The 18328-nt window shown below is 46.1% G+C and overlaps 1 protein-coding gene across 5 annotated transcripts in view; it reads right to left on the bottom strand.

Annotated features, from left to right (window-relative positions):
* The window catches only part of ADTRP (androgen dependent TFPI regulating protein), an 85339-nt gene extending 68071 nt beyond the window's left edge, over nt 1-17268 (bottom strand). For 3 of the 5 annotated variants that reach the window (XM_047860105.1, XM_047860104.1, XM_047860102.1), the window contains exons 1-4: nt 16337-16451; nt 15431-15684; nt 5248-5382; nt 3751-3852 (exon numbers count right to left, since the gene is read on the bottom strand). In XM_047860105.1, the coding sequence (XP_047716061.1) occupies nt 3751-3852; nt 5248-5382; nt 15431-15583 (390 nt within the window). In that variant the 5' untranslated portion in view covers nt 15584-15684; nt 16337-16451. Of the gene's footprint in view, nt 1-3750; nt 3853-5247; nt 5383-15430; nt 15685-16336; nt 16452-17105 lie in introns of those variants that run through there. The other 2 variants (XM_047860103.1, XM_047860106.1) reach the window with 2 other exon arrangements.
* Nucleotides 17269-18328: the final 1060 nt, after the last annotated feature.

Raw genomic sequence — 18328 nt, 5'->3', positions numbered from 1 at the left:
GACACAGGGGACATAGAAGCCCTCCTGTCTACGTCATTCATTTTGTAATAATGACTGACTTCTGTATGATGCCTCATATGTCAATGTCTTACGTTCGTATTGTTACTTTATTATTTCACCTCTGTGTGTATATACTAGCCTCAATCAGATTTAAGGGTGCTTGAAATCAAAACCCTTGTCAAACATTGATCGTGATGCTACACACATAGTTGGTACTTAATTATTTCTTTCAAATGAATAAATGGCAAGGCATTTAATAACTAAGAAGCCATATCTGGCACCTGCTCCAATTTAAAGAGCCAAGGTAAGGCCTGTCTCTTAAGAGCAGATGATTTTGAAATGTCTGTTAACACGAACGAAAGCTTTTCAGTTCTAAAATTCTGTGACCATGGATTGAGAGTTTTCTATGACCATCACATATCTATGCCATCCTTGATATTTCATAAAAGTGCTTGCACATGCGTTCTCAATTAACTGGGTACTATTTTCAAACGTAGAGGGGCTCTGAGGGGGGTTCTCTGATCTATTTCAACTCTCCTTAGGGGCAACCTGAACAATGTAGGTTGGTTTCCAGAGAAATAAGTTCCCTAGCTCTCTTCAGGTTAGGATCTGATGGTTTCCTCAGTTACTGAGTCGTCTTCCTGCTATTTAAATCTGTCTGCTCTGGTTCTATCTTTAGTAGTCATTTAGATAAGACCCAGGGAGGTAGTGTTTTCCCCGGTGAAACCTGGAGGAATACTTTGCTGATCTTCCCTTTCTTTCATGAAGACTGGAGAACCACTCAGCAGTGAGTCAGGTTGATCTACTTGAGTTCCTAGGGCACCAGCGAATGGCAGCCTGGCAATGGTGAATGCAAATATCTCACGTTACTATTTGGTTTGACTAAAAAACAAGGGTACAAAAATGTCCATGAGAGATGACAGTCAACTCTGAATGACTCTTCTTCAATGATACGCCTCCAAGGAGCAAGAAGGGTCAGGCTGGTAGGGTTCCAAAGACCTGATGAATCATGAAGGTTTTATAACCACACTGTGTCAAAGGAGAGAGTGGTATTTCTTAATATGACAAATACTACTCATAAAGCCCAGGGCAACATCACAAATGGCAACAGGGGAAATATTTCAGGGCTAAGGCTAGAATCACAAACATGAGGACTGTTGTGAAATGAGAGAATCTTTAAGGAAAGCTTGTGACTGGCTATGGACAACAATAATCCTTATCTTGTGGAAGAGAAAAGGGGCGATTCCCTTCAGAACAAGGCCGGCCCCATATGGAGACGACTGGTACCAAACGTCTAGCCTAACCGCTCATTATCACCCTGGCTGCCACAGTGGTGGTTTCCAGGTATTCACTCCTCTGTATTGTCATGGAAGGACACTGTTAGAATTTAGAAAGAGTCGACAAATTGACCCAGTGATAGCCATTTTCATATTCATTCATACTGGTATTTAAGAAATTAGTAGAGAGCATTCCTCAAGGCAATAGACTAGGAGAATTTAATAATTAGGACAGAAACTAGAGACAGTAAGGGACACAATCTGGGAAAGAGGGATGAGATGCAGTCTTGAAGACACTGGATTTGGAGCAGAACAGAAGGAAGCATGACACTTTGAAGGTGACCGCATCAGGGACACCCACTGTTGGTTCTGCGATGCCGACATTTTTCCATCAAGGCTCTGTTGGGAGTTTCTCCAATTAAACGAACAGAAACACAGGAGAGTCTGTGTCTGACCCAAGACAGTTGCCTCCCCCTCTCCTCTCTTTGTCACCTGTGTCACTCCTCTGTTGACTCTAGTCCTTTCTCTCTAAGGGATTCAAGTTACTTAATTGACCAGAGGCCACATAGAAGGGTCAACAGAAACCCCTAGATTGTGAAAGCACAAAAATATCTTAAGACCTCTGTTGTACAATATCTGCCTTGCTAATTAGTTTGTGGGTATGATGCACATTATCCAACTATCTGCTTCCAAAATTATCAAAAATCCATATGGCTGCTTAGCAAGGTCACAAATGCCAGGCATCACCATTACAACTATTTGGAAGAAGTCCAACTTGACTTCTATGTGGAAAATGGAACCTGCGAGAGGTAGGGAAGCCTGTAATGGTTGTAGGAAAACTCCTACATGAACTCACAAAGCCAGGAAAAAGGTGTTTGACATATGTGTTTGGCTCCAAATAAGAGATATTTCCTAGACTCTGCCTTTATAGTTTAATAACATCTAGCTCAGTCACGTGTCCCCAGTCACTTCATTTTCTTAAGTCATATTTTGGCTTATGAGCATACAGATGGGGATTCTGGACTTTTTTTTTTTTTTTTAAGTGAGAATTCTCACTTTGCTATGTTAATCAAGCTGAGTGACATCTTTTTGATTGCCTGGTGAATTATGACACCCGATCGAGCCACAAATTTTGCACTTATTGTACTAAAAAGCAACAGTGAATTAGCCTTGGATTTAAATCCAGCTGTCCCATTTTTGAGCTTGGTAGCCCCACGCAAATCACTTAACCTCTCTGAGCCTCTTCTTTTTTTTTTTTTTTTTTTTTTGTGCAAAAGATCAGGATTACAGTTGTCATCTAAAGAAGGTTGTGTGAATTAAATGAACGCATATTTGAGGAACAAGCTTAGCACAGTGTATCGTGCCATTAAAAAGCAGAAATATTCCCTACATGGGTATCTGAGATTAATGCTGATGGGAAATTGGGAAGGTGAGGAGTGGTCTCACCAAAAGAAGGTGGTGGAGGGATCCCCGAGAGGTGGGACTCATTTAATGTATAGTTTTTGTCCCGAACTCGAAGTTAGATCAGAACTTGCGTATCTTTGTCAGTTAATCATCAGTATCTCACTGAGTACATAGTAAAGGTAAAAGAATATATTTTTCCAGGGGTAGGGCACACAGAGGGGCAGAGTTAATGGAATGAGTTGCTTTTCCAAATTGGTAATCATCTGAGCTTTAAGACAATGTAAGGATTAGGAGCAGAAGAAAGTTTGTGAGCTTGAAGAGCTTTCATGTGATGTTGCCTCCTTCGTAAATATTGAGAGCTGAGCTAGGACTTTGAATGATTAACGCATGCATGCAATGCCAGTGACTCAGACCTCCCCTTTCATCCAAGACCTAAACAGCCGTGTGCCAGGACCACTTGTCCAGCTCACTGTTACTGGCGTTCAGATACCAGTGACCTGAATATCTCAGAACAGGTTCTGTTTACTATCCAGCCCCTCAAAAATAAACACGCGAATAAAAAACGAAATGGGAATATATCCACAGAAATGTGTTAATGATAATTCCAGTTGCCATGTATAGACCTATCAAGTATTAGCTAAAAAGCTAAGCTGTGTGAGCTGCTCCTTGGATGCTGGGGTGGATTTTTTTTTAAAGGTTGCTTGACTTCTTTCCTAGATCAGGTTTTCATTACATGCCATTTGCTGAAGTCACCTCTCTTTCAGGACTGCAGCCGCCAAGAGGTTGCCTGTCCTTATGGCTGGGTGTCTTTTCAACGACTTCAGAAGTAACTTGGCAAAAAGGGTTGCCTCGACATCCCCTCCGCTCGCGGTGGGTCCAATTACAGCAGCCATGTTTGTTCATTTTGTATCCTTACTGTGCTCTTGAAATAAATAGTGATGGGATGGAGAGTGAGAAGTGAACAGGATGCTGGGGGCTGAGAAGTTTGGAAACATAAATAAGGCACTGTGGAGTTCTTAGTACAGAGGCTGTTGCCTTTCCAAAGTCACTGAATTTCCCCCTCACTCACCATTGCATGATTCAACCATTCTGGAAAGATATCATCTAGGGCCTTCGGGTAAACGAGCTCTCGATCGTAGAGAAAGAGGATCCAGAATGACAAAAATACAAACTGGAAAATAGAACACAAAAATAGCATCATTAAATTTTTTTTGTCAGTCGGAGCTTTCTAAGTTAACCAAGGAAACATGGAGAAATAAGAATAGACACCAGTTTTAAAGATATCCCCCAGACACGTTATAGAAATGTAAGATGAAGACAAAATTCCTCACTGTTGAATTGCTAGGTCCACTCTGGGGATTCCAGAAAGTTGGGGATTAATTGTTTGTCATCGTAGCAGACAGGGTGGATATAGATAAACAGGATTCACTGGCTCTTAAGTCACTTTATTTTATTTTCATTTAAAAAAAAATTTTTTTTTTAATGTTTATATTTGAGAGACCGAGACAGAGCATGAGCGGGGAGGGGCCGAGAGAGAGAGGGAGACGCAGAATCCGAAGCAGGCTCCAGGCTCCGAGCTGTCAGCACAGAGCCCGGCCCGGGGGTCAAACTCACGATCTGTGAGATCATGACCTGAGCCGAAGTCAGACACCCAACTGACCGAGCCACCCAGGTGCCCCAAGTCATTTTATTTTAACCAATGACCTGTCTTGTCTAAGCTTTCATCAGAACCACTGAGAGCAGCCACACGGGGTGGTTTGAGTCTTACAGTTTCCTTACCCATCTAAGTTTGAAGGCTCAATGCTAGAGGATTCAGGACAAGGATAGGTGGAAAGAGGCAGCCATTTCTAAGCACAGATTCTGCTGGGCGGCCGACGGGCTTGATCCCAGTTCATTCCCATTCTGCCCGATGAATGGAAACAGGAGCCACGTCATTGAAACGTGGACCGTATCAGCAGATACGCTCACTGTCACTGGCATATGTTGTACTTCTTTCCAGGGTCCATTCATTCAACAAAATGAATGAGGCTCTCACTGTGCACCCCACACGAGATATTTTGGACAGACTGTCTCGCTCTCTCCCCAATTGTCTTTTCCACGTACCAACTCTGAAGTTCTCATACCCTTTTCTTTTTTTTTTTATGGTTTCCACTTGCAGAAGTAACATATGCTCATTGTAGCAAGTGAAACAAGATGTATAAAAGGGAAAATGAGTCATCTGTCTCCCCAGCACCCTGCATTCCCGGTACTCCCATGGAGCCAAGGTTATCTTAGCTGTCATTTGATGAAGAAAGATCCTTCAAACTTCCCCATTAGACATCAACAAGGATCTTGTATCGAACGTTCACCAAGACAAGTAGGCAGTGTTAACTCCAGTCCGTAATGAACCCTATTTCCGGGTGCCAGTGGGCAACACGGTACAGTCCTCAGGCAAGACATTCATGCAAACGCAGTTGCTCTGGTTTGCAATCATGGGGCCCTGAACAGCCTTGCTGCCCAGGGGGGGGTGTGTTGTTCCTGCGAATCTACCTGGGTATTATATTACTAACACACCTTCGTCACTTACTGTGGATATTGGAAAAGCCAGCGTGGTAAAAAGCAGGTCTCTGAAGGCGGTCACGAACTTAAGGTCTCTTTCCCCTTTAATTCTTTTCAGCACATCTTCCACGCAGGCGACCCCGTAGAAAATGGCCTGCAAGAGCTAAATTCATTACAACAAATGAGGACATTTTCATTTGCTTTAATTAATACATTCTTCACCGACGTAAAGCTCCGTCCCTCTGGGAGCAATGTTGATTTGAGGAGGTGGGGGGGGGGGGGGGTGCTGTTGGCTGTTTTGGTTGAGAGCCAATTCAAGGGCTGGTCTTCCAGCTCAGTGGGCCCTGACCTTGCTTGCTAAAACTGATTGAGTAAAGTCGTTTAGGGGATAATAATGTGTACAGTATTTAGCGTAATGGACTTGAGCTAAAATGGAAACAAAATATTCAGCTTAAAAGGAGAATGTAATGAGATAGATACCTTAGCTGCACAGAGGTGGGCAAAACCAAATAAACAACACGAGGGCAAAGAGCCAGACGCAATGGTGGGCATATTCTGGCCTCTTCCAGAAGGAACCAAAAAATGTTTAAATGCCTAGCGTTACAATCGCATTAAAGAAGCCAGAATCAGGGTCCAGAGCACCACAAAGAAGCTCTGTGCTCTTATGAGGGAGAAGCACAAAATGGCATCTTGCTTACCTGAGGGAGAAGTTGATGTCCTTCTCTGATTGCAAGGGGGTGCGCGAAGGCCTTACAAAGAAAATCTGGCTAAGGCAGTGACTGAAATCCACAGGGATAGAGCAACCCAGGGGCTCTGCTGTGTCACTAAATACCACGAGGTCCCTGAGGCCAGACATAAGAGAAAGACGGCCTTCTTCAGAGAAGTAAAACCAAATCAAGGGCAAACTTTGCCCATTCTTACCATTTCGCACAAACCCACGGCTCCTGATTTAAGACCTCATGGGTCACACTACAGAGTTGGGGTTGGTTTTGAGTTGTGCTTGCGTTAGACCCCATCCTACTCCTTAAAAGTTCTGGGCTGGTACAAAAGGGGCCATCTGGACTCCTCTCTGAGAGTATGAGTCAGGCAAGTTCTGGACCCCAGGGCATTGTACTCAGGAGGGATCAATCAGCTGTCAGGGAATGACCTCTGAGGTCTGAACTCGAGGAGAGTTCTAGCAGAGTTGGCCTCCTACCAGTCTTTAGCGTGAAGAAGCAGGTGGGAGAGGATACAGAGGTGAATTAGGCGAGCAATATGCATAGCTGGGTCCACAGACCAGCAGCACTGGTGTTACCCCAAAACTCATGACAAATGCAGACCTCAGCCCCACCCCAGACTACGCAGTCAGAATCTCTGGGCGTGAGGTCCAGGAACTCGTTAGCAAACTCTCCAGGAAGTTCTGGAGACACTCACTGGGTTAGACATAAATTTATCACTTACAAATCCTACTGACTCCTCAAAGCTAATAGACGACTTTCACTGATGTTACGTTCCCGGCTTTTAATTTCTCGTAACAACCTTATGAGGTAAGTCCTATTATTATGCTCTCTCCCGACCCATTTTACAGATGAGGAAACTGAGGCATAGAGGCATGAACACACTTGCCTAAAGTCTCATGGTGGATACATGGGGATTTGAAACCCACAGTCTGGTTCTTGAGTCAGACTTTATTTTTTTTAATTTAATTTAATTTTTTTTAATATGAAATTTGTTGTCAGATTGGTTTCCATACAAGAGTCAGACTTTAAAAAACAAAGGTTTCTAAGAACATTTCAGGTAAAGCACCGTGAGAGGTCAGAAGAAAGAAAGCTATCTCCGGGTGGAAGAATGAAAAATGACTTTGAAAAATACTGATGCCTGATTGCCACCCTTTCCCTCAGAGATTCTAATTTTCTGGGGGTGTGGCCTAGGCGTCAGGATTTTTTAAAAATCTCCCAAGTGGTTCTAATTAGGACAGATAAGGTTGAGAACCACTTGCCTAGAGGAACTTCCATTTGGACATTTGGATCTGGCCTTCCCAAGAGAGGCGGGATGCAATGGACAGAGAGAGAGGGAGAGAGAGATGGAAAGCAAATGCTGGGGCAGTGCCTTCGTCTAAAGGGCACAGGGCCAAGAGGGTCAGCAAAGTAGCAAAGAATGATCTGATGGTACAAGACAGAACATACAGGAGCCCCAGAAGGGAGGAGGAAGCTTCGAGCCAGAAGGGTGGTTCCAGGGAGGGGTGGGAAGCAAACGTTAAATGTCATACACCCGCGGCCACCCCAATACTCGTCATCTACTTTTGACACTCAGCCCTCAGGCTGTAGAATCTGGAGTACATGGATGTTAGAGGAAGTCACCTCCTCCACCCTTCCCCACTCCCACCCCTCCAGCAGCCCTCACCTCACCCCTGGTTTCACTTCCAGCTGTTTAGGCTGCAGCAGTCAGCTGCTTTAGTAAGGAAGGACAGGCATGGGGCCCGGGCCCTGGCGAGGAGGCCCACACTCTTCTATCAACATAGCAATTAATCACGTCCTGAACTCGGAGAGTCTGCCAGGGTTTCTCTCTTTGGGGAGAGGCCTCCTCCGCCCAGCATGTGAGGTCCATGTGACCGCTTTCCTTAGCAAGAGCTTTCTAGAGTCCCCATGAGTCAAGCTGGTCCTAACTCTCTCTTGCTTTTCCCAGTCAAAAATGTCGAAATTGGACTGGGGAAAAGAACACATTACTCAGAGGCTCCCTGGCTTCTCCTTCATCAATAAAACTTTTCTCCGTGCCGCAAACTGGCCAATCGCTTCTCCACCTCTACCCCCCAGCTCCCATATATACGCCACGCTGTGAAGATGCCAGCTGGGTGCGTAGAGCAGCCTGGTCCCCGCCGATCTTCATCTTGCATTGGCATGCCATCATCTGTATCAACAAGGAATATTTGTGGAGCCCTCACAAAGGAGCTCGGGAGGGAGGCGCTAGGATGTTGCCAAGAGAAATACGTGAGCCAGAACTAGGGCGGAGAGGAGCCACACAGCTGAGCTGGAGGGCAGGGAGAGGGAGGAGCCATAAGCTCATTCAATGGGTAGGCTCCTTGGAGGGCCACAAGAACAGGTCTCGATCAGCTCGCCCAATGGGACAAGGGTCTGCTCGGTCCCTAAGGACAATACAGTGAAATGGTTATCAAACAAGCATAGCAAGAACAGTCAAGGGCGACAATGGTAGTTATTAGGGACTGAATGATGCCCTCCCCCCAAATTCACATTGAAGTTATAACCCCCAGTGCCTCTGAAAGTGGCTTTACAGAAGTAAGTGAGCTAAAATGAGGTCGGTAAGGGTGAGTCCTGATCCAATAAGGCTGGTGTCTTTACAAGGGGAGTTCTAGGACACAGACAACAGCCAGAGTGAGGCATGACCGAGTGAGACACGGGGAGCACGTCAGCATGCTGAGGAAGGGGCCTCAGGAAAAACCAACACTGCTGATACAGTCATCCTGGACTTTTAGCCTCTGGAACTGTGAGAAAATAAATTTCTGTTGTCTAAGCCACCCGTCCATCATACTTTGTTATGGTGGCCAGAGCAGACCAACACGGGAGCATTAAAACAAGGTAGCAACAACAGGCCCTGTTAAGAATCTTACGACAAAATTACTGTCATTTACATTTCTTTTCTTTTTTTTTAATGTTTTTTAAAGTCTATTTTTGAGAGGCACAGAGAGCAAGCGAGGGAGGGGCAGAGAGAGAGGGAGACACAGAATCCCAAGCAGGTTTCAGGCTCCGAGCTGTCAGCACAGAGCCCGACGCGGGGCTCGAACTCACGTACCTCGAGATCACGACCTGAGCCCAAGTCTGACACTCAGCCAACTGAGCCACCCAGGCACCCCACTGTCATTTACATTTCTCAACTATTTTGGCCACCAGGAAGGCACAGCTAATGGTATCTTCTTGACCAGCATTTGCCTGAGAGCTACTGCCCTGTGATTTATCTTTTCGACCAGGTCTGCTCTAAGTCTCTTTGGTCTTTGTGCCTTTTATTCTGAAATGTTGCTGGTCTAAGTTTGTTAGCTGGCTTCCACTTTTTTTTTTGTTGTTGTTGCTAGCTAACAAATTTACCACCTGGGAAGGCTGAATTACATTTTTTTATAACTAGGGCAATTTAAGAAACCATAGCTAAAGGAAATTTCGTTTTTATATTCATGTGTCTTCGCAAGATTCACAAAAATCTTGAAATTATGGAAACTTAGCCTTTCTAAGTCATTAAGTTCATTTCTTTGCCTTTAAGCCAGAACTGTCTTCAACTGTCTCAGGAAATGAGAATTTCTTCTATGTAAGAAATAACTCCAGAGAGGGAGATTCCACAAGTTTTTCTGAACAAGGCATTACAACTCTCATTGGATGAGTCGTCATCCAACGCCCAGCCCAGCTCTGTGCCTGACTTGAACAGGCTGGACCTTTCTTAGGTCATGCCTTCCAAATGAGGCAAGGTTTACAGTGGGAGGCTATTCCAGAATAAAACAGCAAATGGGGACTAACTGTGGTATTTTCTATAATTGCAGTGATGAGAGTAGCGGTGTTTGGGGGCAGGTAGAAGAAACCTTTGCTAAAATCTAGCTGCAGAATGTGCAATATACTGTTTCAAGCATCATTCGGGTGCAGTTAGCTTCAGTAAAACACTGAGATAAGAGAATGAGATAGAAGACATAGGAGAAATGGAGAATATAAGCTGGCAACAAGTGGAGGAAAACGAGAGAAGAAACCAAGAACACTGGCGGGGGATTGGAAGAAGAATTCTAAGAACGCTCAGCCAGTGTTGTGTGCTGATGATAACCGGCTTCGAGAAACAGCAGGATAGGGGTGGGGAGACGACGCTACAGGTGGGATGGGGGGCCCGAGAGACCAGGGTTTAACTCTTCCCAGTTAGACCCATGCTCTGGTCATTTATTCATGCCACCAACATTCACAGAGTGTAGGTGCCACAACCTGTATTAGATACAGTACAGGCCAGGGCAGGCCCTGTGCTAATGTGTCTTTATCAGGACGAAGAAGAGAGGAGAAGCAGGAGGAGGCATCTTTCCTGTACATTCACTCTTTTGTGTTATGTAGGTCAGGTTCCCTGGGAAAGGATCAGATGCTTAGATCTGCCTGCAGAGTGTTCATTGAGGGGTACCCCCCGGAACAACTGTGAGAGGGAGGGAAGAGGGGGGACAGCAGCTCTGAGCGGCAGGAAAAGAGGAAAAGCAATGCATTGGCATGAAATCGTCTGGTCCCCACAGGAACTCTGGATCCGAGCTGACTCTTCGGTGTGGTCCCAGAGCCCGGCCTTCGCACCACAAATCGGCCAGTCACTGGGTGCAGCAATTCCAGGGAGGGCCCTAAGTCTTGTCTAGGCAGCTCCCTTCAGCTGAAGGGCAATCCTACGACAGGACCCTAGCTGTGAGTCATCACCAGCCAACACTCTTCCCGGGAACTGGGGAACGGGTACCTCGATGCTAGGGAGATGGGGGGGATCCTGGGGGCCACACCACAGTATCCACTACCTATGAGGACACTGAGGCTCAGGGAAGTTAGGTAACCCACACAAGATCACACAGCCTGTGAACGACAGAGCCAGCACTCACACCCAGGCCACCTGTCCTCTATCTATACAGTGTGTAAAGAACCCACCAAAATGTCATGGCTGCTCAGTAAGCTACAGCTATTCTGTTTTGGGTGCTGGTGGTGACAGGTTCCTGCCATCGGTTCTCCTCCTTTCAGCCGCCTGAGAGCTAACAACGGGGGCCTTAAGCATTTTTGGGAAAGGACAGTTCAGTGTATTTCTGACTCTGTTGCGCATCAGAGCTCCGCGGATTGATATATTGACCTGATGATGGAAATCCAAGGTTGGCCCCGAGTATCGAAGTGGGGGCCGGAGCATAAATGGGTCCCTGTCTTCCCAGTGTTCGGGAGCTGCTTTGGAGTTTGGACCCATGGAGGCTCCTCAAGGATCTCTCTTCCGCTGGCCCTGCTTTACCGTCCCTGAGGACCTCTGTGATGAGGTTGCTCTTGTCATGGTGACAGCTTGAAGAGAATGAGGTCGGAGCTGCCTGAGGCTTGGGCAACTTTATGACAAATGGAGGGAAAGGTCGTGTCTCGGTTGGTGAAGTGGGGAGGGCCCCACCCAGAATCTCCCCTGGAGATTCCAGTTATGTGGCACCACCTCCAACAGGGCTTCAGAAGGAACCTTACTTTTAAAAAGAGGAAAACCCAGCAAGCCGTTCAAAGTCAACAAGCTAAATCGAAGCTAAAAGTCCCCTCCGTCCCCCACCTCCTAGCTTATATTCCTTGAGGTCAGAGACAGTCCCTGGATGGAAATGGAGTGGGCTACAGAGGCGGGGACACAAAATTTGTGGAGGTCCCGGGAGCTGGAAGCCAGAGCCAACATGGGGACCATGAGGATGTCCATAGCACTGCCTTGTCTCCACTCCAGCTTCAAGGGTTTCCCCATTCATCATATGCTCCCTGCTTGAGCCTGCAAAGTCTACTCCCAGGACGGCCCCAGATCCCGAGGGCTGCACCTGCACAGCTCTAGCGGTGGGCTCCGCGGTGGCCATCCTTTGGCTGGGAAGCTGGAGTGTGTCACCCACAGAGGGAGATACCGGAGCAGTGAAGCAGGTGGGCGACCCTTGCCTGGAGCTGGGACCCACCAACCATGGTGCTGTGAGGGGACCAATGTCCCACTAAACCGCCTTTCCCTCCGCACGACCTCTATTCAGAGACGGGATGACTAGAAGCTCATCCCCACCCTCCCACCTTCTCTTTTCATCATCCAGCGCATACAGCATTCTGAGTGCTTCTGTCCCGCCAGGCCACGCATCCCTCACGGTCACTCTGTGATGATGCACTACTTTTCTTTCTATTTGGCAGCTTTGGGAACCCAAAACACAAAGAAATACCTAGCCCAGTGTCACGGAGCCTGGAGGTAGGGAGGCTGAGGTACCATCCCAGAGACTCATGACCCTAGAGCTCATGCTTATAACCACCTGGCTACACAGCCTCTCCCTCCCCACAGAGAATCGGCTGCCCCTTCCCTGGGGAGGGTGGACTCCCTCATTAGGCAAAACCTCCCAACTGCCCTCTCCTTCCTTTACTCTCCTTAAGCACCAGGCAGGAATAGGTCACGGTGCCCAACTCTCAGTGACACCCATCCCACCCCAGCCCCCCACCCCCACCACCAAGCCTGTGTGTCTTCCCTTTGAACGCCCTGGGATGCTTCAAGAGGAAATGGGATGCTCAGAATGTTGACCCGCACCAAAGCGGATTGTGCTCTTGAAAGGAGGCATAACTGACACTCAGCCAAGTAAAAATGGAGACTGTTTCAAGGGAGGGGGTGTAATTTTCCTGGAGAGCAGGCTGGGGTACTGACTTCCACAGGCTTACATAAAATAAACTGAAGAGCGTTAGAACAGGTTACAAGACTTCTATGACTTTATAAACACAGCCATCAGCTAGTCACTAATTAATCCTTAGTTAACACCAATTAATCATTAAGAGATGCAACCCTTCATCAGCCCATGAGGCCTCAAAAGCAGAGCAATGTTCAGGCCCAGTATCTCACCTTGGGTAACATATGTGAAATCTATTCTTTGAATCGATCTGCTGACACACAGCCAACCACAGTCAACCCATTGTCGCCAACTGAGAAACTGTGCATCCAGCCACACTTTCAGTGACACCTAACAGAGCCCGGAAAGGAAAGAGCTGCAGGTGAGCCCCTCTCTGCTCATTTCAAAGGCCAGAAGATGTCAGAAGAGATAATATTGTACAGGGAGGCAGAAAACACTGAAGGTCAAGTTCAGTCAACATTCCAAGTCGCTCGGTTTTTATACGGGAGTTACGCCATGCCAGCCATTGTAGAACAATCCAGTGTAGAACCAGAATGTCAGGAGACAAAGCTCCTGGTTTAGAGGATTTATGATTTTATCGGAATGTTAAGACTCACATGTGGGTGGAAACAAGAAAATCATACTATACCTAAATAAGCAAGGGCTGAGAGATGTCATAAAAACTCAGGGAAAGGGGAGCCTGGGTGGCTCAGTCAGTTAAGCTTCTGACTCTTCAGTTAGGCTCAGGTCATAACCTCATGGTTCGTGAGTTCAAGCCCCACATCAGGCTCTGCACCGATGGCACAGGCTCCTTGGGATTCTCTCTCTCCCCCTCTATCTCTGCCCCTCTCCTGCTCACACACACACACACACACACACTCAAAATAGATAAAACAAACATTAAAAAGAGTTTAAAAAAAACCTCAGAAATAAAAAAACAAATGTGGGCTGGAGTTGGTCAGCAGAGATTTTAAGGAAAACATGGGATAGCAGGGGTCTAAGAAAACAGCAAAATGGTGGAGGGGCAGGTAGGCCTCTCATTCAAGGACGATGTAAATACAGGCAGAACAGTGATGACAAGAAGCGTAGGGACCAATGCTGGAAAAGACTCAGGCTTTCCTGGAGAAGACACCAGCTTTTCTGGGGAGAGGGGGGCCTGAAGGCTGGGTAGGCAGGTGAGCTCACACATCAGGAATTTGCAATTGGTTCCATCAGGTAGGAGGGAGCCACTGTGGTTTCTTCAGTAGCAGACCACATTTCTCAAGCAGGCTCATGATGTTTATAACAAAACTAAACCAAAAACAGTGCTTTGGGAAGATTAATCTGGAATCTGAGCGGTAGATAGATGAATTGCTAATGAGAGGGCAATGAAGCGATAATCTCGTCACCCAGGTACAAATTAATAAGAGCCTGTAATAAGAGGGATATTAAGATTGGGGAAGAAGGAAGGAGCCTAACAACAGGAAAAAGATAGGATTTGGTGGCTGATTAGTCAGGGAAGCGGAAAGGGGATTAATACTAGGAAATGATAGTGTCTTTGACAAGATAAGTGGCTTTTTTCCATACTTGGATATATGACAGCTCTGGGGCATGGAACTGAGTGAAAACGAAGAAGTCAGGGAGCTGGTTTGTGGGAGTAGGTAATAAGTCTGTTCTCAGCCGTGCTTAGTGTGAGGTTCCATACTGGAACTTGGGTTAGATTCCACTATCCACCCCGACTACAGACACCCTTGTCTTTTAGTTGACCATTTCTAAGATAAAGCCAATGGATGCAGAGAGCAGAGGTTTTTACTGAATTATTGTAGCTTCACAAAAGCATTTCTTTGTTGTTTTCCATTTGTGTGTCTATTTCATAAAATCCTATGACTCAAACAAGCAGTCATCTTGATAATTTCCAGGGACAGGGGAGCTACGGGGGCTTGGGTCTTCCAGGCCAAAATCAAAAGGCAGCAAATGGCCAGAGTGGGGGAAGCAGAACATCCAGGCGTCTTTGCTCCGAACCTTCTGAATTTCCTCCCCTTACAGCGTAACGCGTTCTGACCACGCATAACCTCTGCTTAGGATCGTGATTCCAAAGGATTGGAATATTTTTGCCCGCTCTCTGAAATCAGAGGTTTTCACCACACTCTACATTTTAGTTAAAAATCTCAAACATCCATTGGCATCCCCAAAGGATGTGCTATTTTTAGCTTTTAACTCTGAAAATATTTTTACATATTTCCAACACATTGTTTTTAATCGATTTTTCTCCCATTCATTTTCGCTTCATTCATCAGAATGTGGTCAGCTGGGCTAGAGAGACGAGAAGGAATCAAGTCATTGGATTGGTTTGTAAACGGTTGAAAATGTGTATTTGCCATTTGGTTGGGTGGTTTACCCTTTAAGATGGAGCCTGAGCCTATAAAAAATGGAAGTGGGATCTGAACATGGCAAAACGTGTTTGCTTGTCTTAGATAAATCTGTTAGTCTGCGCTGGGAAATGGCATCGTTCCCCCCATTGGAAATTACGCTTCCCACACAGCATCCGCCACTCTGCCTTCCCTCACAGATTTCCCCAAGCAAAGTTCAAAATCCTGCCTGTGTTTGTAGTCAGTCCCCTGGTGAAGCCATTCATTTAGTCTTTCCATTTGGGCTCTCTGAGAAGAGCTCCATGGCAGGATCCTTTTCGAAAGATCGCTGGGCAACTAGTCCAACACGTAGCTACAGGTACCTTCTGAATTGGGTCTCTCAGAGCAAATCGTCAAGGAAAAAGCCAAAGTTTCCAGACAATGAAGAAGGAAGGCAAAGAATGGGATCTGGCATCCGATAAAATTCAGAGGTGATAGGTGCAAAAACACTGATACTCTAGACAAACAGATCGCTTCCCGGTATGGTCATACCGACTTACCAGATTTAGGAAGGTCAAGTATTTCCACTGTCCACCATTTAGAAAGATTTTGGATTTCCGCTGGTCCCCTCCTTGCTGCGAGATGTAGTAATTGAGAAAAAGATACCAGCTCCAAGCAAGGAAGTGGTAAATGCATGTGCAAGTTCTCCTCATGGCTAGCTCTGACCACGGAGCCCTGAATGTCTCAGGGAGCTCTCCTCGGCGTCCTTCTCCTCCTGTGGGTCACAGTTGGAGTCCCGGGGCAGGCCAGAGAGCTGTAAAATATACCCCTCAGGAATTGAGAGTTCCAACAGGGCTGAATGTTGCTTCTCTCATAGGCTCCCTCCCTGATAAACTTGGGAGACAGGATTATTCGTGGCTTTGAGATACTTTCCTTTAGATAACAAGTAATCCTCAGATTTGCATAAATACTTAGGCAGGGAGGAAGGCCAGAACTGCCCTTTGCACTGTTTGGCTGGGGTGGGGGTTAAATGACCTCATTGTGAAACGCCAATAAACTAATAAATACTGTCCTGGCCACATTCTCTTTTCTTTCCTTTTCATTTGGACAGAACAAGAAAGCTGGGACAATACTTCTTGCTAGATGAGGATCAGGTCGATGTACCAGAAGGGAGACATTACAGGCATGTTTATGCCACCGAGGGAGAGGGAGGTAAGGAGAATGGGAAAGGATGTTGTAATCTTGTTCCCGAGGTCTCCAGGGCCCTATGAAACCTGCAACAAACTTTGCTCTCCGGGGAACGGCTCCAAGGCTTTTTTTTTTTTTTTAAGTTTTATATCTAAGCCCAAGAGAATCAAAGGTTAGCCAGGGCTCCCCCATATATTTATTTGCATGGGTATTTCTGAGCCCTGAGAGGGAAGAAGCATAGCGTGAGGAAGAGTTATGTAGTCATGACCCCAACATACCTGAGTTTAGACATTGCTGGGAGACAGTGAGGGTCTCTGCATTGCCTTAGAGAGGAGGAGCATGTGCTCCGGCCGGGCAGCAGAACAGGGCCCTGCTCAGGTTCAACAGGAGGACCCTGAGAGAGCGCCAGAAGTGTCATACCTTGTGACATCACCAGCTTGTTTCCCCGGGCAACTGACTCAAAGGGTTCTAAGCAAATCCCCAAGGGAAGGGCTCCCAGTGCCAGTATGTAAGTCTGGAGTTGATGCTGTTGCATGATTTAATCAGGGCTTGCGAGTACTGGGAGAAAGAACCATAGGCTGCACGTGGGCTGCAAAAGAAAAACAGACCCACCTCCTAAGAGTCATCAGGCCCCAGACATCAGGAAGCGTGGTTGATGGTGGCCCAGGGTGGGGAGCGCAAACCCGAGCCAGCAATGGAGGGTCTTCCTCGTAAGTGTTGCCAAGGGAGAGGGTGATCTGGCAAAAATGGTGACATAAAACTATAGACACAACTCCATCCAAGGCCTGGGTTAAAATTGCAAATGACAGGGGCGCCTGGGTGCCTCGGTCAGTTGAGCGTCCACCCTCGGCTCGGATCGTGACCTCGCAGTTTGTGAGTTCGAGCCCCCCGCCCGGCTCACTGCTGTCAGCACAGAGCCTGCTGCAGATCCCCTGTCCCCTTCTCTCTCTGCCCCTCACCTTCTCATGCTTTCTCTCATCCTCAAAACATTAAATGAATAAAATAATGGCAAATTACAAAAGCAGCTAATGCTTTGCCAATACTTACTGTGACAGGCCTTGTTCTGAGTGCTTCACACCTTAGCTCGGTTAACACTCTAAACACCACTATGAAGTAAGTACCACGATGAACCTCACTATTAGGAACTCCATTCTCAGATGAGGAAATGGAAGCCAAGCTGCTAAAAGGATGCTCGAAAAGTAGCAAGAGACAGAGCTACAGGCTGCACTCTAACCAGCGAGCCTGACCACAAAGCGACAATGTTTGCTCTGCAGAACCTATGACTTCCTTTGCAAACGTTTCTCCTCCACTCCCCGCTAACCCCTCTTATTTCTCTATCTCTCCCACGGGAAAGTTCTCTCAGGAAAGGAGAGGTCCGTTTTGAAACTTGGCGCACATATAAGCTATTGTGCTATGTCTCCTGGGGTGTTTTCATGGTACCTGCCATTATGGATTTAGGGGTTTTATCCCCTTACCCAAAAATATCAAGCAAAAATCTGCAGATGTGTAAGGATTTGGGGAAAAAGTGAGAAAAGAGAGGAAGAGAAACATGCAAATGTCTGGGATGCGTACACCAACCTGGGGGTACCTTTTAACACCAGGATTTTTTTTCTTTCCTGCATTAACCTCAATGCCCATCGATGAAGCCTTTCATAAATATTGATACGATTATTTAAATTTGTAAGTTGCTCAATGTTTGACATTGGAATCCAATCGTCAGCTTTTTAGTGAATGGATAAGATGATATATGAGGATTTGTGTATAGAAAATATATAATTTTTTAATTCAGCATATTTCTTATAAAAATGTTGTGAAAATGAAATTCTACCTGTGACCATGTTCACATCACAGTTTGTACCTGTGGCTGAATAACCAGATACATTTTCATGAAGCACTTTGGCCATCTGTCTCCTGCTCTGAGAACAGGTAGAACTCTGGGGAATAATGACTGTTACTGTTTAGCTACACAATATTATAAACTAATACATACTAAATCTGCTGTTATCCTGCCTTTCTCCATTTTCCAAGTATCTTGAGACCTCACATCATATCCAGGCGAAGCAACAGAGAATTGTTTCCTAATTTAATAAAAAACTGACAGAAACATGCATTTTTTTCATAGGAAGTACTAAAAATATACAATAAGCATATTTTATACTTTGAATTGAACAGATAACTTGACTACTAAAAAGAACATTCTTTGAAACTCTCTACCCTCTGGGAGTTTGGAACACCAGTCCTTGATGTCACAAATGCTTACTGACCAACTG

Source organism: Prionailurus viverrinus, chromosome B2 (assembly GCF_022837055.1).
Source record: "Prionailurus viverrinus isolate Anna chromosome B2, UM_Priviv_1.0, whole genome shotgun sequence".
NCBI classification, from domain to species: domain Eukaryota; kingdom Metazoa; phylum Chordata; class Mammalia; order Carnivora; family Felidae; genus Prionailurus; species Prionailurus viverrinus.
Note: the sequence above shows the minus strand (reverse complement) of the source record. Positions and strands in the feature narration are given on the sequence as shown.